Here is a 24643-nt window from a genome sequence, read left to right as displayed (position 1 = left end):
GGGAGCCTTGAGATGTACCCTTAGGGGAGCCTTGCAACCATGTGAGTGAAGAAAAGAAAGTACCCTTAGCTACCTTAAGTTTTACAGGTGATGGTATATATTGAAGGAATGCCCTAAAAAGAGAGAGACATCTCCACAAGGACCCTCCCATTACATATTGGAATGACCTTAGGCTAAGCCAAAACCCAACCAAAATCAATTCCTTTTGCAACCAAACTTTTGACGCCTCATTTTGGATGCATTTGTCAGCATTCCCCACCAAGATTGCTCCAAAACCACAAATTCACTTTTTCACAAATTTTGCTACCAAGGCACAAAAAGTAGGTCAAGCGAACAAACTTGCCTAAGCAAAAATCCAACCAAGATCAATTCCTTTTTCAAAAAAAATTTTGACACCTCATTTTGGACGCATTTGTGAGAATTTCCCACCAAGATTGCTCAAAAACCATGACTTCACTTTTTCACCAATTTTGCTACCAAGGCCCAAAAAGTCAATCTACCCAACTTGGATAAGCCAAAACCCAACCAAGATCAATTCCTCTCGCAACCAAACTTTTCACACCTCATTTTGCATGCATTTCTAACAATTCCCACCAAGATTGCTCAAAAACCATGACTTCACTTTTTCACCAATTTTGCTACCAAGCCACAAAAATTCAATACACCCAACTTGGCTAAGCCAAAACCCAACCAAGATCAATTACTTTTGCAACCAAACTTTTGACACCTCATTTTGGATGCATTTGTGACAATTCCACACCAAGATTGCTCCAAATCCACGACTTCACTTTTTCACCAATTTTGCTACCAAGGTACAAACACTAGGCCAAGCGACCAAACTTGGCTAAGCCAAAACCCAACAAATAGCAATTCCTTTTGCAACCAAACTTTTGACACCTCATTTTGGATGCATTTGCGACAATTCCCAACCAAAATTTCTCCAAATCCACGACTTCACTTTTTCACCAATTTTGCTACCAAGGTACAAAAACTAGGCCAAGCGACCAAACATGGCTAAGCCAAAACCAAACCAAGATAAATTCCTTTTGCAACCAAACTTTTCACATCTCATTTTGCATACATTTGAGACAATTCCCCACCAAGATTGCTCAAAAACAATGACTTCACTTTTTCACCAATTTTGTTACCAAGGCACAAAACGCCAATCCATCCAACTTGGCAAAGGAAAAACCCAACCAAGATCAATTCCTTTTGCAACCAAACTTTTGACACCTCATTTTGCATATATTTGTGACAACTCCCCACCAAGATTGCTCAAAAACCATGACTTCACTTTTTCATCAGTTTTGCTACCAAGGCACAAAATGCCAATCCACCCAACTTGGCTAAGCAAAAACCCAACCAAGATCAATTCTTTTTGCAACCAAACTTTTCACACCTCATTTTGCATATATTTTTGACATTCCATACCAAGATTGCTCAAAAACCTTAACTTCACTTTTTCACCAATTTTGCTACCAAGGCACAAAAAGCAAATCCTCTGAACTTAGCTAAGCCAAAACCCAACCAAGATCAGTTCCTTTTGCAACCGAACTTTACACACCTCATTTTGGATGCATTTGTGACAATTCCCCACCAAGATTCCCAATAACCATGACTTCACTTTTTCAACAATTTTGCTACCAAGGCACAAAAGAGCCAATCCACCCAACATGGCCAAGTCAAAACCTAACCAAGATCAATTCCTTTTGCAACCAAACTTTTCACACCTAATTTTGCATACATTTGTGACACTTCCCCACCTATATTGCTCAAAAACAATGACTTCACTTTTTCACCAATTTTTGCTACCAAGGCACAAAAACTAGGCCAAGCGACAAAATTTGGCTAAGCCAAAACCCAACCAAAATCAATTCCTTTTGCAACCAAACTTTTGACGACTCATTTTGGATGCATTTGTGAGAATTCCCCACCAAGATTGCTCCAAAACCACGACTTCACTTTTTCACCAATTTTGCTACCAAGGCACAAAAAGTAGGCCAAACGACCAAACTTGGCTAAGCAAAAACCCAACCAAGATCAATTCTGTTTGCAACCAAACTTTGGACACCTCATTTTGGATGCATTTTTGAGAATTCCCCACGAAGATTGCTCAAAAACCATGACTTCACTTTTTCAACAATTTTGCTACCAAAACACAAAAAGTCAATCCACCCAACTTGCCTAAGACAAAACCCAACCAAGATCAATTCCTTTTGCAACAAATTTTTTCACACCTCATTTGGCATACAGTTGTCACAATTCCCCGCCAAGATTGCTCAAAAACCATGAGTTCATTTTTTCACCAATTTTCCTACCAAGGCACAAAAAGTCAATCCACCCAACTTGGCTAAGCCAAAAACCCAACCAAGATCAATTCCTTTTGCAACCAAACTTTTGACACCTCATTTTGGATGCATTTGGGACAATTCCCCACAAAGATTGCTCAAAAACCATGAATTCACTTTTTCACCATTTTTGCTACCAAGGCACAATAGGCCAATCCACCCAACTTGGCCAAGCAAAAACCCAACCAAGATCAATTCCTTTTGCAACCAAACTTTTGACACCTCATTTTGGGTGCATTTGTGAGAATTCCCCACGAAGATTGCTCAAAAACCATGACTTCACTTTTTCACCAATTTTGCTACCAAAACACAAAAAGCCAATCCACCCAACTTGCCTAAGCCAAAACCCAACCAAGATCAATTCCTTTTGCAACCAATTTTCCACACCTCATTTGGCATACATTTGTCACAATTCCCCTCCAAGATTGCTCAAAAATATGAGTTCATTTTTTCACCAATTTTGCTACCAAGGCACAAAAAGTCAATCCACCCAACTTGGCTAAGCCAAAACCCAACCAATATCAATTCCTTTTGCAATCAAACTTTTGACACCTCATTTTGCATACGTTTGTGACAACTCCCCAACAAGATTGCTCAAAAACCATGACTTCACTTTTTCACCAATTTTGCTACCAAGGCAGAAAAAGCCAATCCACCCAACTTGGCTAAGCCAAAACCCAACCAAGATCAATTCCTTTTGCAACCAAACTTTTGAGACCTCATTTTGGATGCATTTGTGACAATTCCCCTCCAAGATTGCTCAAAAACCATGACTTCACTTTTTCACCAATTTTGCTACCAACGCACAAAAAGCTAATCCACCCAACATGGCTAAGCCAAAACCCAACCAAGATTATGACTTTGAGCTCTTGATCTTGCGGTTTTTGTGGTGGTTTTGGTGGAAGCATTCACGGATTGAGGTGGAATAAGGCTCTCCTAGGAATTATGTAAGGCTTAGAGGTTCATGAAGAGTATGAAGATGAGAGAGGTTCGGCCAACTCTCCTTGAGGTGAAAGAATTGAAGATTAACGACCTAAATCTAAAGAGATTTCAGGCAAGGGAGTATAATTGGCACAAATTTGGCAACATTTCAATACTCAAAATAATCTTGTGAATACATGATGTAGGCTCCTCCTTATAGCCTTGGAGGACCGAAAATGAAAAGGTAATGAAAAGGAAATGCTAGCCAAATGACATGTAAATTTGGCACCTATGAGATCACATGGGAAACGTGATCCAAAGATGACCGTTGGCGTGCTTATGCTTCACATGGTCGGCCAAAGTTAGCTTAGTAGCTTCTAGAAACCGAAAGCTAACTTAGGTTGGTTTTTAGAAACCAATTTTTATCCTAATTACAATTTAAACAATTTTACAAAAGGAAATTCTATACTATTTTGACAAGAATTTAAAGACTATGCTACGCTTGATTTTGAACTTCTTGGAACATGTAAAGATAGGTTTCTCTGCCATTAGTGGTAGTGTCCCAATCCTCATCAAGCCTCTTGGTCATTGTGATGGCATTGAGCTCTTCTCCTTGCGGTTTTTGTTATGGTTTGCGGAAACTTCAATGGATTGTTGGTGGAACAAGGCTCTCCTAAGAGTTGTGGTAGCCTTGGAGGTGCATGAAGAGTAGGAGAGTGAGAGAGGTTCGGCCAACTCTCTTTGTAGGTGAAAGGTTTGAAGATTAGATACCTAAATCTAAAGAGATTTTATGCAAGGGAGTTAGAATGACACATTTTGGCAGCATTTCATTACTCAAATTAATCTTACAAAATGAGAGCCAGCCACCTCAATTTATAGTGTTTAGAGGGTTGGAAATTCAAAAGAAAGTGGAGGGAAATTCAAATGAATTCCCTCCCATAAGTGGAGCCTAAATGAGCACATGGGGAGGGGTGTGTCTCGTTTGTATGCTCACCCCCTCCATGGGCTTTCTAGACCGGCCTTGGTAAATTTAGAGATTTTTTTAGAAACTCTAAGTTTACCTAGGTTAGTGTTTTAGGTGCCAAAATTAATTCTAAGAAAAATTACAAATAAAGTTCCTATGCTAATTTTGACAAGAAATTAAAGTCTACTCTACACTAGAGTTTATGGCATTTGAACATGTAAAATAACGTCTTCTTGGATCCTCTTGGCCATAACTCTAGGGTTGGCCCAAATCTACCCTTTGGTGGGCTTGCATGTGGGTTTGTGCTTGGGCCTCTTCCATCATCCCCTCCCTCTTGAAAAGGATTTGTCCTCAAATCCAATGCTTCTTCTTTTTCAATGTTAGGGGGATGAATGTGGTTGGATGGTGTCCATCATCTCCTCCTTCTTGAGAAGATCTATCCTCAAATCTACAGGGTCGATCTCCAATAGCAGCCTCTTGCTTTGACAACTATGATCGTCCTCCCGGATCAAACGTCCTTCTATGGAAATCATCAAACAAAGCAAATGAGTTAGTTTGAGCAGTTGTATAAAAATCAATTTTATGAAGTTGCCATTCTTTTTGTTTTTCTATTGTTTTGGGCAACTTTTTCCAATATTTCTCTTTTGATTGTTGTATTTGTTCTTTAATCCTCTTATGTATTTTAACATATTCATTTTTTGTTACTTTTTCCTTAGACACAAATATTTGTGGATTAGGAAATGCTAACAAATAAAAAAGAGGATTAAGTCCACATACAACTTCAAATGTAGAAATATTAATAGTCTTGTGGACTACTCTTTTGTACGCATGCTCATCTCTAAAGTTGTGTTTGCCTTTTATGATTACTCTAGACATAGTAGAAAGAGCTATGTTTTCAATTTCATTTTGACCATTCTTTTGAGGATGATAAGAATTTGAAGAGTACAACTTAGTTCCAAGTTTTTCAAATTTTGGAGCTCTTTTCAATACTATGCTTGGAGATAAACTAGGAAGTCCTATTACTTCTCAAGAGAAGATTTTATCCATAAAAATGGAATCAATACCTTTTGTTGTGCAAGGAAGCTCTAATATAATATTTAGGCTTATGTCTTCCCATGGATCATTTGCAAAAGGTAAAGGAGTATAGATTTCATGCAACATTGCCTTAGATGTATTTTTAAAACAAGAAATGTATCTAGGGTAATGTCTTTGAACATCTTTTCTCATGGGTGACCAAAAGAATTTTCCTTTTAAAAACTCTAGAGTTTTATCAACTCTAATTTGGCCCATGAGTTCTCCTTCACGAAAAATTTCTCTTTAATGTGTGAAGGTAGTCTCGTTGATTTGACCATTGATCATGGAAATTTTAAAATTTTGCAATGGTTGTCTCAATAAGACATGACAAGTTTCTTTAGGCACTACCTCACAAAAAATTTATCTTTGTAGATGCCTATAGATAACTTGACCTTCACATAATCAAAATAATCTACTAATAATCTTGTAGATGCTCATTTGTGCACCCATGTGCCATGTGCACCCATGTGCTTCACATTTACATTTCATTTGGCTAGCATTAGGGTTGCATTATGGTACTCCTTAGCCTATAAAAGGAGGAGCCTACACCTTGTATTTTCAAGTTTATTGTGAGTAAAGTTATGCTGCCATTTTGTGCCAAGCTTTGCTTCTCCTAGAATTCTAGGCTCTAAACTTCATTTCCTTCACATCTCCTTGGGTTGGCCGAACCTCCCTATAATCATACCTATCATGCACCTTCAAGATCAACACCACTCTTAGGAGGATCTTGCTCACACACCTTCATAGCTTCCGCACCCCTTTTTCTTACATGATTCAAGAAGACCTTCATGAAATGCCATCACATCCCATTCTAAAAGTAATGAGTCTCTAGGGGAGGGAAGCCTTAGAATCAATGACTATTACCAACCACCCCCTAGAAGAAATAGGCAAAGGGAGCAAGAGGGGCCAAGGGATGTTAGAGTAGACCTACCTCACTTCCATGGTAAGGAGAATGTAGAAATCTACCTAGATTAGGAGATGAAAGTAGAGCAACTCTTTGATTGCCATAGGGTGAGTGAAGAACGCAAGGTACCCTTAGCCACCCTTAGCTTCCAAGGGAACGCCATGTATTGGTGGACCTCTCTCGAAAGAGAAAGACGTCTTCATAGGGAACCTCCCATTACGTATTGGAATGACCTTAGGGGAGCCCTAAGACGTCGACATATACCCTAATACTACCATAGGGAGTTAATGGACAAGCTCCAAAGACTCCAACAAAAAAAAATATGAGTGTAGAGGAGTATAGGCAGAAAATGGAGCTCTACATGATGAGAGCATCCATTAGGGAAGAGGAGGACACCACCATAGCTAACTTCCTTAGTGGCCTTTCTCTTGAGATAAGAGATAGGGTAGAACTCCTTCCCTACCAAGACTTGAATGACTTGGTTCAACTTTGCATTAAAGTTGAACAACAAATTTTGCGCAAAACTTCAAGTCAAAGTGATGGCATTTTCATGAAGTTCTTCTTGAATCAATGTAGAGTGTGGGGCGAAAGCAATGAATGAGAGTGAGCAAGATCCTCCTAAGAGTGGTGTTGATCTTGTAGGTGCATGATAAGTATGGGTATTGAGTGGTTCGGCCAGCTCAAGGGAAAAGATGAAGGAATTGAAGTTTAGAGCCTAGGATTCTAGGGAGAAGCAAAGTTGAGCACAAATGGGCAGCATAACTTTACTCACAATAAACTTGGAAAATACATGAGATAGCCTCCCTATTTATAGGCCATTTGGGACGTAAGACCTAAGCTAATACATAATGAAATGGAATCCAAATGAAATGCAAATCATAGAAAGCTTCTAGAAAGTTTCACTCAACTATGCTTTCTACACTACTCTAATTACTAAGTACCCCTAATGGGCCTTTATGCAACAAAAGCCTTCTCTTCACAAACCGTAGCTTGGCCCATGTATATGTGAAGCTAGACGGTCTAGGACTCTTCATAGATGCTCCTTATGTAGCCGCTCCTCTTCATGGCCTAGACGCTCCTCCTCATGGCTAGACACTCCTTTTGTTGAGGCTAGACGCTCTCATCATGGCTAGACGATCTTAGTCTTGGAAGCTTGGCTTTCATAGTGTGGTGAGCTTGGGCCCTCCTCCATCATCCCCTCCCTCTTGAAAAGGATTTGTCCTCAAATCCAAGGCTTTTGCTCGGGGGATGGTTGTGGCTGGATGGTTTCCATCATCTCCTCCTTCAGGAGAAGATCTATCCTCAGATGTGCATGCTTGATCTCGGATAGCAGCCTCTTGCTTCGTCAAGGTGTATCCTCCCGGATCAAATGTCAATCTATGTGAATCCTGAAACAAAGCAAAGGAGTTAGGGTGAGCCTTTGGAAAACAGATAATTGTGTGAAGTTGCCATTCTTGTTTTTCTCTTGTGTTGGCCAACTTCTCACAATATCTCCCTTTTGAGGGTTGTAGGTGCCTTCTAATCCTCTTATGTTTTCGAAAATTTCCAAAAGTAGTTACTTTTCCCTTAGGCATAATCCCTTTAAGAAATGGTAGCAACTTTAAAAAGGCAAGAGGACAATAGGTACATACAACTTCAAATGGAGAGATATGAGTAATCTTGTGGACTACTCCATTGTATGCATGCATAAAAGGAAAAGGATTCTTATCCCAAGAATTGTGGGTGTCCCTCATGATTTCGTGAAGCATAGAAGGGAGAGCTATGTTTTCAAATTTTGGAGCTTTATCCCTTATTTTTGAAAATAAATCATGGAGGCTTGTCACTTTTCTTAAGAAGAGTTTATCCACTTCCATGAAGAAAGAATCAAGACCTTTTGTTGTCCTAGGAAGCTCTAATATGAAATGTGTGTCTTCCCAAGTATCTTTTACAAAAGGTGAAGGAGTATAGAGTTCTTGAGACTTTGCTTTAGGTGTAGTTTGAAAACAAGAGTTGTACCTAAAGTAATGTCTTTGAACCTCTTTTCTCATGGGTGACAAAAGTTTTTCTCTTAAAAGCTCTAGAGTTTCATTAATTCTCATTTGCCCCATGAGTTCTCCTTCTTGTAGACTTTTTCTCTTATGTGCAAAGAGAGTCTCGTTGGTACAACCATTGTTTATGAAAATTTGTACATTTTGCAATGGTTGTCTCAATAAGACATGGCAAGTTGTTCTAGGCACTACTTCATACAAAAATTGGTAGGTGCTTATAGATAACTTGTCATTCTTTTGGGGATATCTTAACACATTGGAGAAATAGTCTTGACCTATGCAAGCTTCTTTTAAAAAATTTTCTTTTGTGCTTATGCTTGCAAGTGTTCCTTTACAATAGGAAAGGCTAGGTTGTTCAACAAGAAGCATATTTGTAAAGGTAGTTTCATTGTGCTTGACTTGTTGAATGACCTTGTGGGAAGGAACACTATTCTCCCACGCCTTTTGTTTCCCAAAATTTTTCTCTTTTTCTATTTTTTCTTCATCCCTTTTGTGTTTCATTTGTATTTGGTCTTTTACCACTTGGGAATGTGGTAAAGGGCTAAGTACAAATCTTTTGTGCTTGTGGATGAAAGAAATCTCGTTAGTTAGACCATTATGCGAGGTTTTCTTATCAAATTGCCATGGTCTACCTAATAAGATGTGGCAAGCTTCCATAGTTACTACATCACATAAAACTTTGTCTTTGTAGTTACCTATAGAAAACTCGATTTCCACTTGTTTGTCTACACGTAGTTCTCCATCCTCATTGATCCATTGTAAATTGTACAGTTTTGGATGAGGAACTACTTGTAGTTTTAATTTTTCAATCAATCTAGTGCTACAGCAATTGCAGCTTGACCCACCATCCACAATAAGAAAGCATATATTTTCTAAAACATTGCATCTAGTATGAAAAATGTTCTCTCGTTGTGTCTCGTTGGATGCACTAGGTTGATTGTGGAGGATTCTTTGAATCATCAATAAGTCCCCCTCCAAAGGATTTATCCTTTCTCCTTCCCCTTTTTCTTGAGTACTAGGTTCATCCTCACCACTTGTGTACTCATCTTTTCCTTTTAAAAACAAAACCCTTTGGTTTGGACATTGCGCTTGCACATGCCCTCTTCCTAAACATTTAAAACACTTGGTGTCCCTAGCACGGATGTATGGGGTGGAGGCATCTTTCACTAAGGGTTTGGTAGTTTCTTTGGATTCGTCTCTAGGTGTACTACCCTCCCTTTTAAAGTTTTTCTTGGGATAAGAGTTGGAGTAAGAACCCACCCTTAGACTTGAAGTTTTGCGCAAATTTTGTTGTTCAACTTTAATGCAAAGTTGAACCAAATCATTCAAGTCTTGGTAGGGTAATAGTTCTACCCTATCCCTTATCTCAAGGTTGAGCCCACTTAGAAACCTAGATATGGTGGTGGTTTCTTCCTCTCTAATGGATGCTCTCATCATGTAGAGCTCCATTTTCTGCCTATACTCTTCCACACTTAAGTTCTTTTGTTGGAGTCTTTGGAGCTTGTCCATCAACTCCCTATGGTAGTAGGAAGGTATGTGGCGACGTCTTAGGGCTCCCCTAAGGTCATTCCAATATTCTATGGAAGGCTCCCTATGAAGACGTCGGTCTCTCTCTAAAGAGGTCCACCAATACATGGCATTGCTTTGGAAACTAAGGGTTACTAAGGGTACCTTCCTCTCTTCACTCACCCTATGGCAAGCAAAGAGTTGTTCTACTTTCATCTCCCAATCTAGGTAGGCTTCTACATCTTCCTTACCATAGAAATGGGGTAGGTCTACCCTTACTTCCTTTGGGCTCTCTTGCTCCCTTTGTCTAGTTCTTCTAGGGGGTGGTTGGTAATAGTCATTAATTCTAAGGCTTCCCTCCCCTAGAGTCTCATTACTTTTAGAATGGGATGCATGAGTTTTTTTTTATTTTTGTGAGTTTTGTGATTTCTCTTCTTGAGCTTTAGCCAACTCATTGATTTTGTTCTCATTCTCCAATTGTCTAAAAGATACCAATTGTACCGCTTGGGATACTTCTTTTAAAAGAGTTTTCAAAGATTTTACTTCACTTTCTATAGACTTTGGAGAGTGAGAAGAAGAAGACATGGCTAAAACTTTATGTATATAGGTGTTTTACTTTGAGAAAGTTTAGGAAAGTTAAAGAAGGTAGTTTTCCAGGTAAGGGAGGTGAGTCACAAAGGACTACTTAAGTACCAAGCCTTTTCCTTGCCAAAAACTATCCCCCAATATCTTCACACAAGACTTTCTCTTAGTGAAACACTTAGAACACAAATAAGTTGAGAAATAAATGCAAGAAAACGATGTAAGCTAACTATGCAACAAAGCTAGTCGGTTTAGCACACAAATTAAACAAAATTAAACATGCAAAACGTAGCTATGAAAGCAAAAGAAAAGCAATTACAAACAAGTAACAATTACTAATCAAGAATGCTATACTATTCGCCCTATGTGAGGCTTCTTGGACACTTTGAGCCCTTGAAGACACACTCACCGTCTAAAACGTAATTAACAAGGTAATTAACAATAAACCAAGTTGCAAAGGAAAATAAGAGAACTCCCTTTGTTGATCCTCTTTTGGTTGGTGCACTTCCTTGTTGTCTTTGATTGTTGATCTTCCAAGTGTTTGTAGTGTTTATTTCAATAATGCTTGTTTCGGCTTTGGCCTTGTCTTCTCCTTAGAATGATGGTCTTTAATTCTCCAATTTCCAGCACCTAGCAAAGGGCTAAACCTTAACCAAATCAAGTTCCCATTCACATAAGCACCAAAGAAGAATAAATTCCAGCACCCAAATTAGAGGTCAAAGAACAAAAGCAAGAAACAAATTTAATTGAATAAAACAGTACCACCAAAAGGATTTAGATTATGACAACTAGAAAAAGAGTCAAGTAATTAAAGCAAACAAATAAAGGTACTCAATTAAAGGTTGGCACACAAAAGAATTCCTAAAGAAAAGCACTAGATTAGATTACCAAATAAAAAAAACAGCACCACTGGAAAATGTTGTGGGCCAGAAAACGTGTTTGTTCCCCGATTTATGCTGAGCTGTATTTTTAGAATTTGGCTCTGAAATTTGTTATGCAAGATATTCAGGATCTTATCTAAAATCTGGCTTTGGAATCACTCAAAACGGATGCACCATTTTTTTTTAATAAATTTTGCAAATTTGGTGTTCGGTTAGGCCAGCTGGAGCGCTTCAGATTTGCACTCTGATTTTAAAAGATTTATCATTTTTTCTGTTGCTTCTTTTGACCTAATTATTTTTTTGTCCTTTCTATAACACTTTAAACTTGCATTTTCCAGAGAATCAGAATTTTCCTATGAGTGGAAATATTTTTCTGGGTTAAAACAGCCAAAACAGAGAAGGTGAAAATAGGGGAATCTGAAAACTGGAAACAAAAACAGCAAGATACCAAAGTTTAGACACAATGGAAATTTGTGAAATAGAATTGTGTAGAATCTAAACACAATATGAACTCAAACTAGAAATTAAAAAGGCACCAAAGGAGCAAAGAACAGCAGATTCAAGCAATATAAAGAGACCCAAAATCAAGAAACAATTAAGCCAAATAAAAGGACTACTATGAATTGTTGACAATATGGATGAACATGACTTGACAAAACATGTATAGATTCAGAAAAAATTAAAGACTCAAAGCATAATATGAAGCAAATAATGAAAGAAATAAAGACTCAAAAGCCTAAAAGAAAATAGCAACTCAAAGGTGTATGGAATCCTATCACAAATTGCACAAGAACTTGTTCAAGATCAAATGAACAAGAGTGCTTCGGTTGGATCTTCCACAAAGCACACCAAGAACAAATTAAAATGTAAAAAAAAGCAAGACAAGTAAGGAAAGTAAATGACAATATGAAATAAAGAAGAACTAAAATTGAAAAGACAAGGAGCTACTCATCTCGAAGAACCAAAGCTCATGATACCAAATGATGGCATTTTCATGAAGTTCTTCTTGAATCAATGTAGAGTATGGGGCGGAAGCAATGAATGAGAGTGAGCAAGATCCTCCTAAGAGTGGTGTTGATCTTGTAGGTGCATGATAAGTATGGGTATTGAGTGGTTCGGCCAGCTCAAGGGAAAAGATGAAGGAATTGAAGTTTAGAGCCTAGGATTCTAGGGAGAAGCAAAGTTGAGCACAAATGGGCAGCATAACTTTACTCACAATAAACTTGGAAAATACATGAGATAGCCTCCCTATTTATAGGCCATTTGGGACGTAAGACCTAAGCTAATACATAATGAAATGGAATCCAAATGAAATGCAAATCATAGAAAGCTTCTAGAAAGTTTCACTCAACTATGCTTTCTACACTACTCTAATTACTAAGTACCCCTAATGGGCCTTTATGCAACAAAAGCCTTCTCTTCACAAACCGTAGCTTGGCCCATGTATATGTGAAGCTAGACGGTCTAGGACTCTTCATAGATGCTCCTTATGTAGCCGCTCCTCTTCATGGCCTAGACGCTCCTCCTCATGGCTAGACACTCCTTTTGTTGAGGCTAGACGCTCTCATCATGGCTAGACGATCTTAGTCTTGGAAGCTTGGCTTTCATAGTGTGGTGAGCTTGGGCCCTCCTCCATCACAAAGGGTGAGTTCCTACTCTAGCTTTTATCCCAAGAAAGAATATAGAAGGGAGGGTAGCACATCAAGAGAAAAACCAAAAGAAACTACCAAACCCTTAGCAAAAGAAACCTCCACCCCACCCATCCGAGCTAGAGATGTTAAGTGCTTTAAGTGCTATGGTAGAGGGCATGTGCAAGCACAATGCCCAAACCAAAGGACTTTGTTTTCAAAGGATGTAGATGAATACACTAGTGGCGAGGATGAGCCTAGTGAGAGAGAGGAAGGGGGAGAGGATGAGAGGGTAGCTCCATTAGAGGGAGAATTCCTAATGATTAGGAGAACCCTCAACAATCAACCTAGCATGTCCATGGAAACACAAAGGGAGAACATCTTTCATACAAGATGCAATGTTTTAGAAAATATATGTTTCCTCATTGTGGATAGTGGATCTAGTTGTAATTGTTGTAGTGCTAGAATGGTTGATAAGCTTAATCTACAAGTAGTTCCTCACCCAAAACCTTACAAACTACAATGGATTAATGAAAATGGGGAACTAAGTGTAGATAAGCAAGTGGAAATCAAGTTTTCCATGGGGAACTACAAAGACAAAGTTTTATGTGATGTAGTGTTTATGGAAGCTTGCCACATCTTATTAGGGAGACCATGGCAATTTGACAAGAAAACCTTGCATGATGGTCTCGCTAACGAGATTTCCCTCACCCATAAGCATAAGAAATTTGTACTTAGTCCTTTACCACATTCTCAAGTGGTGAAAGACCAAATACAAATGAAACATAAGAGGGATGAGGAAAACAAAAAAAAAGTGCTAGAAAAAGAGAAAATCCTTAGGGATAAAAAGGCGTGGGAGAAGAGTGTTCCTTCCCACAATGTTGTTCAATAATAAAAGTCTTTTGAAAACGTTTTGGAAAATTTGCTTCTTGTTGAACAACCAAGCCTAGTCTTTTGTAAAGGAACACTTGCATGCACTTCCACAAGTGATGAACTCATAAGTCTACTTCCTCCAGTAGAAAAACTCTTAAGTGAATTTGAAGATATATTCTCTAATGAGGGACCTATTGGACTCCCTCCCATTAGAGGTATAGAACATCAAATTGACTTCATTCCGGGGGCAAGCCTACCAAATAGGCCCGCTTATAGAACAAACCCCGAGGAAACCAAGGAGATAGAGTCACAAGTTCAAGACTTGTTGGAGAAGGGTTGGGTTCAAAAGAGCCTAAGCCCTTGTGTTGTACATGTCTTGTTGGTGCCCAAAAAGGATGGAAAATGGCGCATGTGTTGTGATTGTCGAGCAATCAACAGCATCACCATCAAGTATAGGCATCCAATCCCAAGGCTTGATGACATGCTTGATGAACTACATGGGTCAACCATATTCTCTAAAATTGACCTTAAAAGTGGATATCACCAAATTAGAATCAAAGAGGGTGATGAGTGGAAAACCGCAAGTTTGGATTATATGAGTGGTTGGTGATGCCCTTTGGACTCACTAATGCCCCTAGTACATTCATGAGGCTCATGAATCATACCTTAAGAGATTGCATAGGTAAATATGTAGTAGTTTATTTTGATGATATCCTAGTGTATAGCAAAACCCTAGAAGACCATCTAAGTCACCTTAGGGAAGTTCTTCTAGTGCTTAGGAAAAATAGTATTTTTGCCAATAGGGATAAGTGCACCTTTTGTGTAGATAATGTAGTTTTCTTAGGATTCATAGTTAACCAAAGGGGGGTGCATGTTGACCCCGAGAAAATCAAAGTCATCCGAGAGTGGTCCACTCCACAAAATGTAAGTGATGTAAGGAGTTTTCATGGTTAGCTAGCTTCTATAGAAGGTTTGTGCCTAATTTTTCAAGCCTAGCTTCTCCTTTGAATGAACTTGTAAAAAAAGATGTTGCATTTTGTTGGAATGATAAGCATGAGCAAGCCTTCCAAAGGCTAAAAGCTCAACTCACCAATGCACCAATTATATCTCTTCCAAACTTTTCCAAAACTTTTGAGATAAAATGTGATGCATCGGGAGTAGGCATAGGTGCGGTATTGTTGCAATGTGGACACCCCATTGCCTATTTTAGTGAAAAACTCCATGGTGTCACCCTCAACTATCCCACCTATGACAAAGAGCTTTATGCTCTTGTGCGAGCCCTAAAGACTTGGGAACACTACCTTGTGTCCAAAGAATTTTTCATCCATAGTGATCACAAGTCTTTAAAATATCTAAAGGGCCAACACAAGCTCAACAAGAGACATGCTAAATGGATGGAATTTCTTGAACAATTTCCTTATGTAATCAAATACAAGAAAGGAAGCACCAATATAGTAGCCGATGCTCTTTCAAGACGGCATACACTCTTTTCAAAATTAGGTGCCCAAATTCTTGGATTTGATCAAATAAGAGAGCTTTACCAAGAGGATCAAGAACTCTCATCCATCTATGCCCAATGTCAACATAGGGCACAAGGAGGTTACTATGTGACCGAGGGGTATCTTTTTAAAGAAGGAAAACTTTGCATTCCCCAAGGCACACATAGGAAACTCCTTGTCAAGGAATCACATGAAGGAGGAGTCATGGGCCATTTTGGAGTTGATAAGACTCTAGACATTTTGAAAGAAAAATTTTGTTGGCCACACATGAGAAAAGATGTCCAAAGACATTGTTCTAGATGCATATCATGTTTAAAAGCAAAGTCTAGAACAATGCCTCATGGACTCTACACTCCCTTGCCGATTGCAAATGCTCATTGGGAAGACATTAGCATGGATTTCATTTTAGGGCTCCCTAAGACTGCAAGAGGCCATGATTCTATCTTTGTGGTAGTTGACCGTTTTAGCAAAATGTCCCATTTTATTCCTTGCCACAAGGTAGATGATGCTCAAAATATTTCTAGACTCTTCTTTAGAGAAGTGGTGAGACTTCATGGTCTACCTAGAAGTATAGTATCCAATAGAGATCCCAAGTTTATAAGCCACTTTTGGAAAACTCTTTGGGGCAAACTTGGAACAAGACTACAATTTCCAACTTCTTGTCATCCTCAAACGGATGGCCAAACCAAAGTAGTCAATAGATCTCTTGGGACTATGCTTAGGGCTATCATGAAGGGAAACCATAAATCTTGGGATGAGTATCTTCCCCACATTGAGTTTGCTTACAATCGAGTAGTCCACAAGACTACTAATGCTTCTCCTTTTGAAGTAGTATATGGATTTAATCCTCTCACACCTATGGATTTGTTACCTCTTCCTAATCCACAAGAATTTATGCATAAGGAAGGAGTAATCAAAGCCGATTTTGTGAAGAAAATGCATGAGAAGATTAAACTCCAAATACAACAACAAAATGAGAAGTACACAAAATACAACAATAAAGGGAAGAAAGAAATAATTTTTTAGGAAGGAGACTTAGTTTGGTTTCACCTTCGCAAAGATCGATTTCCAACTCAAAGGAAGTCCAAACTAAGTCCCCGAGGTGATGGACCCTTTCAAATCCTCAAGAGAGTCAATAACAATGCATACAAATTGGACCTACCTCTTGAATATGGAGTACATGATACTTTTAATGTAATTGATCTTTCTCCATTTGTAGGTACCAATGACGACGAGGACGAGCTGGATTTGAGGACAAATCCTTTCCAAGGGGGGAGGGGATGATGGAGGAGGGCCAAGCTCACCACACCATGGAAGACAAGATCCAAGCCTAGACCGTCTAGAGCCATGTGGGGAGCGTCTAGACTCAAGTATGGAGCGTCTAGCACAAGATGAGGGGCAAAAGGAGTGTCTAGGAGGAAGCCTAGACCGTCTAGGACCTATCACTAGGTCCATGGCCAAGCATCTCCACGCACATTTGGGGCAAGCCACGGATGGAAGGGAAAGGAACCTATACATGCTCCATGAAAGCCCATTAGGGGTGACTTAGTAGTTAGTGTAGTGTTAAAAAGCATAAACTTGTCTCCTTTTGATTTAACCTAGTTAGCTCACGTTTTCTAGAAGATTCTCCACTAGGAACGGCCATGTGCTCCATGTGCCATATGCCTCCACATTTCCATTTTATTTGGCTTACATTTCATCTTCTCTTAGCTTAACATTTACGGCCTCCTTAGCCTATAAAAGGAGAAGCCCATCACTTGTATTTGCAAGATTAAATTGAGTAATGTTATGCTGCCCATTTTGTGCCATACTTGCTCCTTACCTAGTTTCTAGGTTTTAATCTTCCTTCACCATCTATCAAAGGGTTGGTCGAACCTCCTTACTTCCATACTCTTCATGCACCTTCAAAGTCATCACAACTCCTAGGAGGACCTTGCCCACTTTCACCATTAGCTTCCGCACCATATTCACCAACATCCAAGAAGAGCTCCTTGAGAATGCCATCATTATGCTACGCTTGATTTTGGACTTTTTGGAACATGTAGAGATAGATTTCTCTGCAATCAGTGGAAGTGTCCCAATCCTCATCAAGCCTCTTGGACATTGCCCTTGTAGTTGGCCCTATATGTCTTTGTGTATGACCTTCCTTTAAAGTGGTGCATAGCCTTCTTCCATCACAACATTAATTCCTTTTGCAACCAAACTTTTCACACCTCATTTTCCATACATTTGTGACACTTCCCCACCAAGATTGCTCAAATACCATGACTTCACTTTTTCACCAATTTTGTTACCAATACACAAAAACTAGGCCAAGAGACAAAACTTGCCTAAGCCAAAACCCAACTAAGATCAATTCCTTTTGCAACCAAACTTTTGACACCTCATTTTGGATGCATTTGTGACAATTCTCAACAAAGATTGCTCCAAAACCACGACTTCACTTTTTCACCAATTTTGCTACCAATACACAAAAACTAGGTCAATCGACCAAACTTGACTAAGCCAAAACCCAACCAAGATCATTTCCATTTGCAACCAAACTTTTGACACCTCATTTTGGATGCATTTGTGACAAGTCCCCACCAAGATTGCTCAAAAACCATGACATCACTTTTTCACCAATTTTGCTACCAAGGAACAAAAAGCCAATCCACCCAACTTACCTAAGCCAAAACCCAACCAAGTTCAATTCCTTTTGCAACCAAACTTTTCACACCTCATTTTGCATACATTTGTGACAATTCCCCACCAAGATTGCTCAAAAACCATGACTTCACTTTTTCACCAATTTTGCTACCAAGTCACCAAAACTAGGCCAAGCGACCAAATTTGGCTAAGCCAAAACCCAACAAAGATCAAATCATTTTGCAACTAAACTTTTGACACCTCATTTTGGATGCATTTGTGACAATTCCCTACCAAGATTGCTCAAAAACCATGACTTCACTTTTTCACCAATTTTGCTACTAAAGCCAGCCAACTTGGCTAAGCCAAAACCCAACCAAGATCAAGTCCTTTTGCAACCAAATTTTCACACCTCATTTTGCATGCATTTGTGACAATTCCCCACCAAGATTTCTCAAAAACCCATGACTTCACTTCTTAACCAATTTTGCTACCAAAAGGCACAAAAAGCCGATCCACCCAACTTGGTTAAGCCAAAACCCAACCAAGATCAATTCCTTCTGCAACCAAACTTTTCACACCACATTTTGCATATATTTGTGACAATTCCCCACCAAGATTGGTCAAAAACCATGACTTCACTTTTTAACCAATTTTGCTACCAAAGGACAAAAAGCCAATCCCTCCAACTTGGCTAAGCCAAAACCCAACCAAGATCAATTCCTTTTGCAGCCAAACTTTTGACACTTCATTTTGGATGCATCTATGACAATTTCCCACCAAGATTGCTCAAAAACCATGACTTTACTTTTTCACTAATTTTGCTACCAAGGCACAAAAAGCCAATCCACCCAACTTGGCTAAGTCAAAACCCAACCAAGATCAATTCATTTTGCAACCAAACTTTTCACACCTCATTTTTCATACATTTGTGACACTTCCCCACCAAGATTGCTCAAAAACCATGACTTCACTTTTTCACCAATTTTGCTACCAAGGCACAAAAACTAGGCCAAGCGACCAAACTTGGCTAAGCCAAAACCCAACCAAGATCAATTACTTTTGCAACCAAACTTTTGACACCTCATTTTGGATGCATTTGTGACAATTCCCCACCAAGATTGATCCAAAACCACGACTTCACTTTTTCACCAATTTTGCTACCAAGGCACAAAAACTAGGCAAGCGACAAAACTTGGCTAAGCCAAAACCCAACCAAGATCAATTCTTTTTCCAACCAAACTTTTGACACCTCATTTTGGATGCATTTGTGACAATTCCACACCAAGATTACTCCAAAACCACGACTTCACTTCTTGACCTATTTTGCTACCAAGGCACAAAAACTAGGCCAAGCAACCAAACTTGGCTAAGCCAAAACCCAACCAAGATCAATTCGTTTTGCAACCAAACTTTTGACACATTATTTTGGATGCATTTGTGACAATTTCCCACCAAGATTGCTCCAAAACCACGACTTCACTTTTTCACCAATTTTGCTACTAAGGCATAAAAACTAGGCCAAGTGACCAAAGTTGGCCAAACCAAAACCCAACCAAGATCAATTCCTTTTGTAACCAAACTTTTGACACCTCATTTTGGATGCATTTGTGACCATTCCCCACCAAGATTACTCAAAAACCATGACTTCACTTTTTCACCAATTTTGCTACCAAGACATAAAAACCGAATCCACCCAACTTGGCTAAGTCAAAACCAAACCAAGATCAATTCCTTTTGCAACCAAACTTTTCACACCTCATTTTGGATGCATTTGTGAGAATTCCCCACCAAGTTTGCTCAAAAACCATGACTTCACTTTTTCACCGATTTTGCTACCAAGGCACAAAAAGCCAATCCACCCAACTTGGCTAAGCCAAAACCCAACCAAGATCAATTCCTTTTGCAACCAAACTTTTCACACCTCATTTTGCATACATTTGTAACACTTCTCCACCAAGATTGCTCAGAAACTATGACTTCACTTTTTCACCAATTTTGCTACCAAGGCACAAAAATTAGGCCAAGCGACCAAGCTTGGTTGGGTACGAGTATAGTTTGTATTTGAAAATGAAGAAAGAACAAAAGAAACATTTTCCTCCATGGTATAGGGGTTAAGATATGAAGTTATTGACGTGATGAATGGATCATATTCATTGGAAAACCCATCTAGTATGGCTTTGATGTGATCCTATGTAGAAATTGGGCACCTGACAACTATGTTATCCACCATTTTCTTAATTTCAAAAAGGAAAGTAGTTGTAGAACAATCTTTCTTGAAGTTGTAGAAGCTATTTGAGTTTCTTGATCGGGCTTTTGTTTGAGATGCATAATGAGTCTAGTGTTTACTCCAAACTTGATTGTTCTTGTCATTCGTAAGTGACATATTTGGGATTGATTGAAGAGGTAGAACTACTTTTTGCAGTAATGAGACGTGATGGTACATAGAGTTGCTGTGACTTGTTGTCTCCAGACTTAGAAATTATCAATGTCAAGTTTCAAGGACATGGAAGTATGAAAGATATGAGGAATAAGGGTATTAGGTTTGGAATAATTTTTTTTGGAACTGGTAGCAATGAATGATGATGAAACCATGATGTGCTTTGTATACCATATAAGGAGAAGAAGAGAGAGAGAGAGAAAGGTTTGTAAAAGAGAATTATTAAATGCACTAGTATGTTAAATACACAAACGAATGGAATATATGTAGTACGTACGAATGTATAATCATGCAATTATAACTACTATACGTAACAAGGTTAATCGAATACAAATGATTTAAATTTCAAGTTGATTACGAAGGGTTATTCGAATTGGATTCATATTGAAAATGCATAGGAAACAAAAGACACGATGTCCCGTGCATACCTAAGGAAATAGAATAATGAAACCTTAGTGCCAATAACAACATTTTGCTTGGAAGTATTTGTTGTCCAATCCAATGACTGAGATACTTTTGACCTTTGAAGCTTTGACACGGCATGGAAGCTTCAACACAGATACATGCATTACACGATGTCAAATACACCATACACATGTCTGTTTTTTGACACGTCGAAGATGACACTGTCTACCTCTTTGGACACGTCTCTCATAAAAAAAAAATCACACAAACATATCACGCAAATTCATTCTAATTAAAAAATAGAAACGAGAAATAAATAATATATTCATTCTTTAAAATGATTTATAATCTTAACATATCATGTTTTAGAAGGAAGATGAAATTCATAGACACTTAAATTACACAAAAATTATAAAAGAAAGAAAAAAGAAAGAAGAAAAAAGTTGTAGTTCTTTTGCTTACGCCTACTTTGAAACTCATAAACAAGCATTGAACCTTCTTTTGAATATGATGATTTTAATTATTCGTCTATGCGATTGAAATCAACCACGAACACAAGTGGCAAATATGTCAATAAAGCTTATCTAGAAATCTTCAACCCCCAACCATAAAAAAATTCAAAAAACATTCAATACTTATATTTCATACTAATAACACAATTATCCAAAAATATTATACATAAACTGATTTTAATTTATGAAAACCTTTTTCTTTTTCATTTTTCTTCTATAATATGGAACCACTTTTTTTTCTTCTACTACAAGTGTTTCTCGATAAATTTATCCACACAAACCTACGTTCCATAGAACTAAGTGATCCATTTATATTTTGCCAAAAAGTTGTATAGAAGATTTGCATGATGAATGTCATAGAAGCTGGACAAGTACCTAAGGCTTAAAGATTTGAAGTTACATGAACCACTTTGATCATTAAAGATATGGACTAAAAGAAATTCATAATTTTCATAGAATGACGACAACTAGAGATCACACATAATATAAAATTCAAAACGATGATTCTACATAATAAGCACTTCAAAATCTGGCATAAATTTTACATTGAAAAATCTCCAAATTCAGGGTTTACAATCGGGAATAGTGTCAATAGACTGATCTTTCCAAAAGCCTCAACAGCAAGAACACCTTGTAAATTTCAGGAGGAAAACACATTTTTATAGAAAAATAATGAAGTTATATTATTAATGGCAGAACCTACTAGAAACAAGTATTGAAACAAAACCTGAACCTAATGGTATCTGGATGCCCAAAAGCACAATATCATTGCCATGTTATAGAGGTGTGGCAAAACCTGTCACGATATAAAGTAAATGTCAGTGTTTTTTAGTAAAAAGGGAAGTTTCTTAGCTATCTCTACTTTTTTGGTAACATTAATACCTCAGGGGAACTAAAGAGTTAATAAAACGAACACAAACATGACAAAGCAATTTATATACTACTGAAAAAAATGTTACTGGTAAATTCTTCTCACAATCCATTTGAGTTCTAAAAGTCTTTGTGATGGTTTCTTTAAGATTTTCCTTTAATGAAAATTTGTGTTGGTGTAGTCCCCCCCACCCAATTAAGGCATATACAAAAAAAAAAAACACCTAGACTAGTTGAATTGAATATCACCATTTACCACAAGTGCTGTTATGGATCCCCTCTTTTGGCACTGGCATGAGTAATATAAAATCATTTCTAAGGTTATCCTTTGTTTTCTTCACTTGGCAAGAAAGAGTATCTCTCAATTTTCATCTGTTTTTCCTCACGACATTAAAAGTGATTCCATAAACACACTTTGATTAGCCGATGTTAATTTGACAAAGTCCTTTAAGCTCAAATTTCACTTATTTGCCACTCAAGTTGCCCATACCTGTCAAGGACACAGAATGAAAATGATATTTCAAAATGTTCCTTAGTTGTTCCATGCATAATCATTATGTATCCTTAACCCATCCTAATCAACTTACTCAGTTTCTTATTTCCTTATTAAGTAGAAGTTGAATGTCAAACTTGCCGCCTAAGTAGTTAAAATATTGTTTAGAAGTCATGTGTGCTGTAACTGAATCAAACTAACTCTTCTAAGTTCTAAATTTAGTAATTAGAAACCATTTTACCCCTTCAGTTCCAAATGGAATTGTGATTAGTTTTTGTAAACTAATAAGAAACATAGTAAACAGAAAATAAATGTAAGTATCATGTCAAAGACCATTACGGTTTCACAGATATCTACGCCACAAGAATCAGTATGTCTTCTGACAAACCATGCAATGTATACAACAAAAATATACTTAAAGAAAAAATAATATGGTTAAACTTGGATAAACAGCATCCTATCTTATAACTGAAATTCCAAACCAAACAATTTTGGTAACCCAAAAATGTGGCTAAACGATTAAATGCATGATATTGACAATTAACAGAAATGCTAAGAACACACCGTTTTGAACACTCTCTTTCATTTGTTGAATTTTTTTAAAAACAAAAATACTTGATGGGTCCCATAAATCAGGAAATTTATTTGAAAATCACACATAACAGCAGTTCTTATAATTGATAAACTTTTAGTACAAAACGTGAAGAGAATAAAGGGAGAAGGGGAAGGATACCTTCTGAAAGACAACCCCAGTTGGTATTGTGCAAAGAAAGCAGAGAAGTGAACAGAGCAGAGGCAGTAGCACTATGCAACGGCGTCAAAGACAATTGTGCACCAACCAACTGCACCGGAAGCCTAAACAGCAACCATAACAACTATTCAGTTCATAAGCACAAAAAATGTTACCCATTTGGATACCTCACAATAGAGTGAAACAAAGGGGGCAAAAGGCAATGAAATGGTGCGGTGAAAAAGAAGTGAAATTTACCGGGAAAACGAGAGGGTGCGTTTGTGGGGAGAAGAGGGAAGTCCATTGAGCTTAATGGGATGTGAAGATCGACGAGAGAAGAGGGTTCTGGAAGCAGAGGAAGCTCGTTGGAGGGTTTTTCTTGCAGAATTCGCCGCCACCGCCATTTTCTCGGCTCAACACTTCTCCCACTCTCCTCTGGTGAGAGAAGGAAGAGCCTACCTTATTATGGGCTGGGTCTAATCACATGGGCCTCTGTTCAAAAACCAAAAAGATATTTCCTCTTCCACCACCATAGATTTCTTCTCCACCCCGTAAATATGACAAATCCAACTTTCTGGATTATGAATTACTTCATAATGTTAAAAATGTCTTTTAGATTGTTTAATAAAAAAAACTTATAGATCACACAATCCGAAATTTATTTTTGACTTCTAGATTACACAATTCATAAATCATTTTTTTCTTAAAAAGAATTTCAAATTGCACAATTTAGAAGTCATTTTTGCTTGTGAATAACACAATTTTGATGGCTTCCATCATTTTAGTTATCTTCTTCAATAATATTTGCCATCAAGAAGAAAATTGTCACCAATATCGAGACTGTTACGAATCTTTGCCAATGACATCACTATCTCCCTTATCGACACGACTTCTAACGAAGAGGTCGCGAACATCGAGTGCAACCTTAGCCACCACTTGCTCATTTTTTGATGGAGAATGTCACACAACTTTTAGATTTCACAATCTAGAACTTGTTTTTTACTTTTAAATTGCATAAGTTGAAAGTCATTTTTAGCTTATGGGATACACTACAAAAGCTAAAAATGTCTTTTAGATTGTATAATTCGAAAATCTAAAATGACTTTTAGATTGTGCAATTCATAAGTTTTTTCAGATTGTATAATCCATAATATACTTTTAACTTTTAGATTATACAATCTAGAAAATAAAAAATGAAAAAATTCATATAAAATGCATAAAAAAAGAATAAAGGTGGAGAAATAAATGCCCAACCATATTGTTGAAATCTGGCACTTATCACATCATCACAAAGTTATCAATCATATTTTGATATGCATAAAGAATTCTCCTGATCAAGGTATTTTCTTCTCTTAAGA

The 24643-nt window shown here is 37.8% G+C and overlaps 1 protein-coding gene across 5 annotated transcripts; it reads right to left on the bottom strand.

Annotated features, from left to right (window-relative positions):
• Positions 1 to 6950: 6950 nt before the first annotated feature.
• On the bottom strand, positions 6951 to 23847 carry LOC137810617 (protein NONRESPONDING TO OXYLIPINS 2, mitochondrial). 5 transcript variants are annotated; one of them, XM_068611992.1, is made up of 4 exons: positions 23544 to 23785; positions 23289 to 23410; positions 21920 to 21988; positions 21651 to 21822 (listed from the first exon to the last, which is right to left on the bottom strand). In XM_068611992.1, exons 1-3 carry the CDS (start codon positions 23687 to 23689, stop codon positions 21969 to 21971), a joined length of 288 nt encoding a protein of 95 aa, XP_068468093.1. In that variant the 5' UTR covers positions 23690 to 23785; the 3' UTR covers positions 21651 to 21822; positions 21920 to 21968. The 5 variants fall into 5 exon arrangements, with proteins under 5 accessions (XP_068468090.1, XP_068468093.1, XP_068468094.1 ...); XM_068611993.1 differs by having other exon boundaries at positions 21926 to 21988; XM_068611989.1 differs by lacking the exons at positions 21651 to 21822; positions 23289 to 23410; positions 23544 to 23785 and adding exons at positions 6951 to 10967; positions 20704 to 20823 and having other exon boundaries at positions 21926 to 21939.
• Positions 23848 to 24643: the final 796 nt, after the last annotated feature.

This window comes from Phaseolus vulgaris, chromosome 2 (genome assembly GCF_000499845.2).
Source record: "Phaseolus vulgaris cultivar G19833 chromosome 2, P. vulgaris v2.0, whole genome shotgun sequence".
Taxonomy (NCBI): Eukaryota; Viridiplantae; Streptophyta; class Magnoliopsida; order Fabales; family Fabaceae; genus Phaseolus; species Phaseolus vulgaris.
The sequence above is the reverse complement of the archived record's forward strand: the minus strand, read 5'-3'. Positions and strand labels throughout refer to the sequence as shown.

Bases quoted from the DNA above. Each gene is read 5' to 3' on its own strand.
- LOC137810617 (XM_068611989.1), bottom strand. From the start codon at position 9,960: ATGAAAGTAGAACAACTCTTTGCTTGCCATAGGGTGAGTGAAGAGAGG.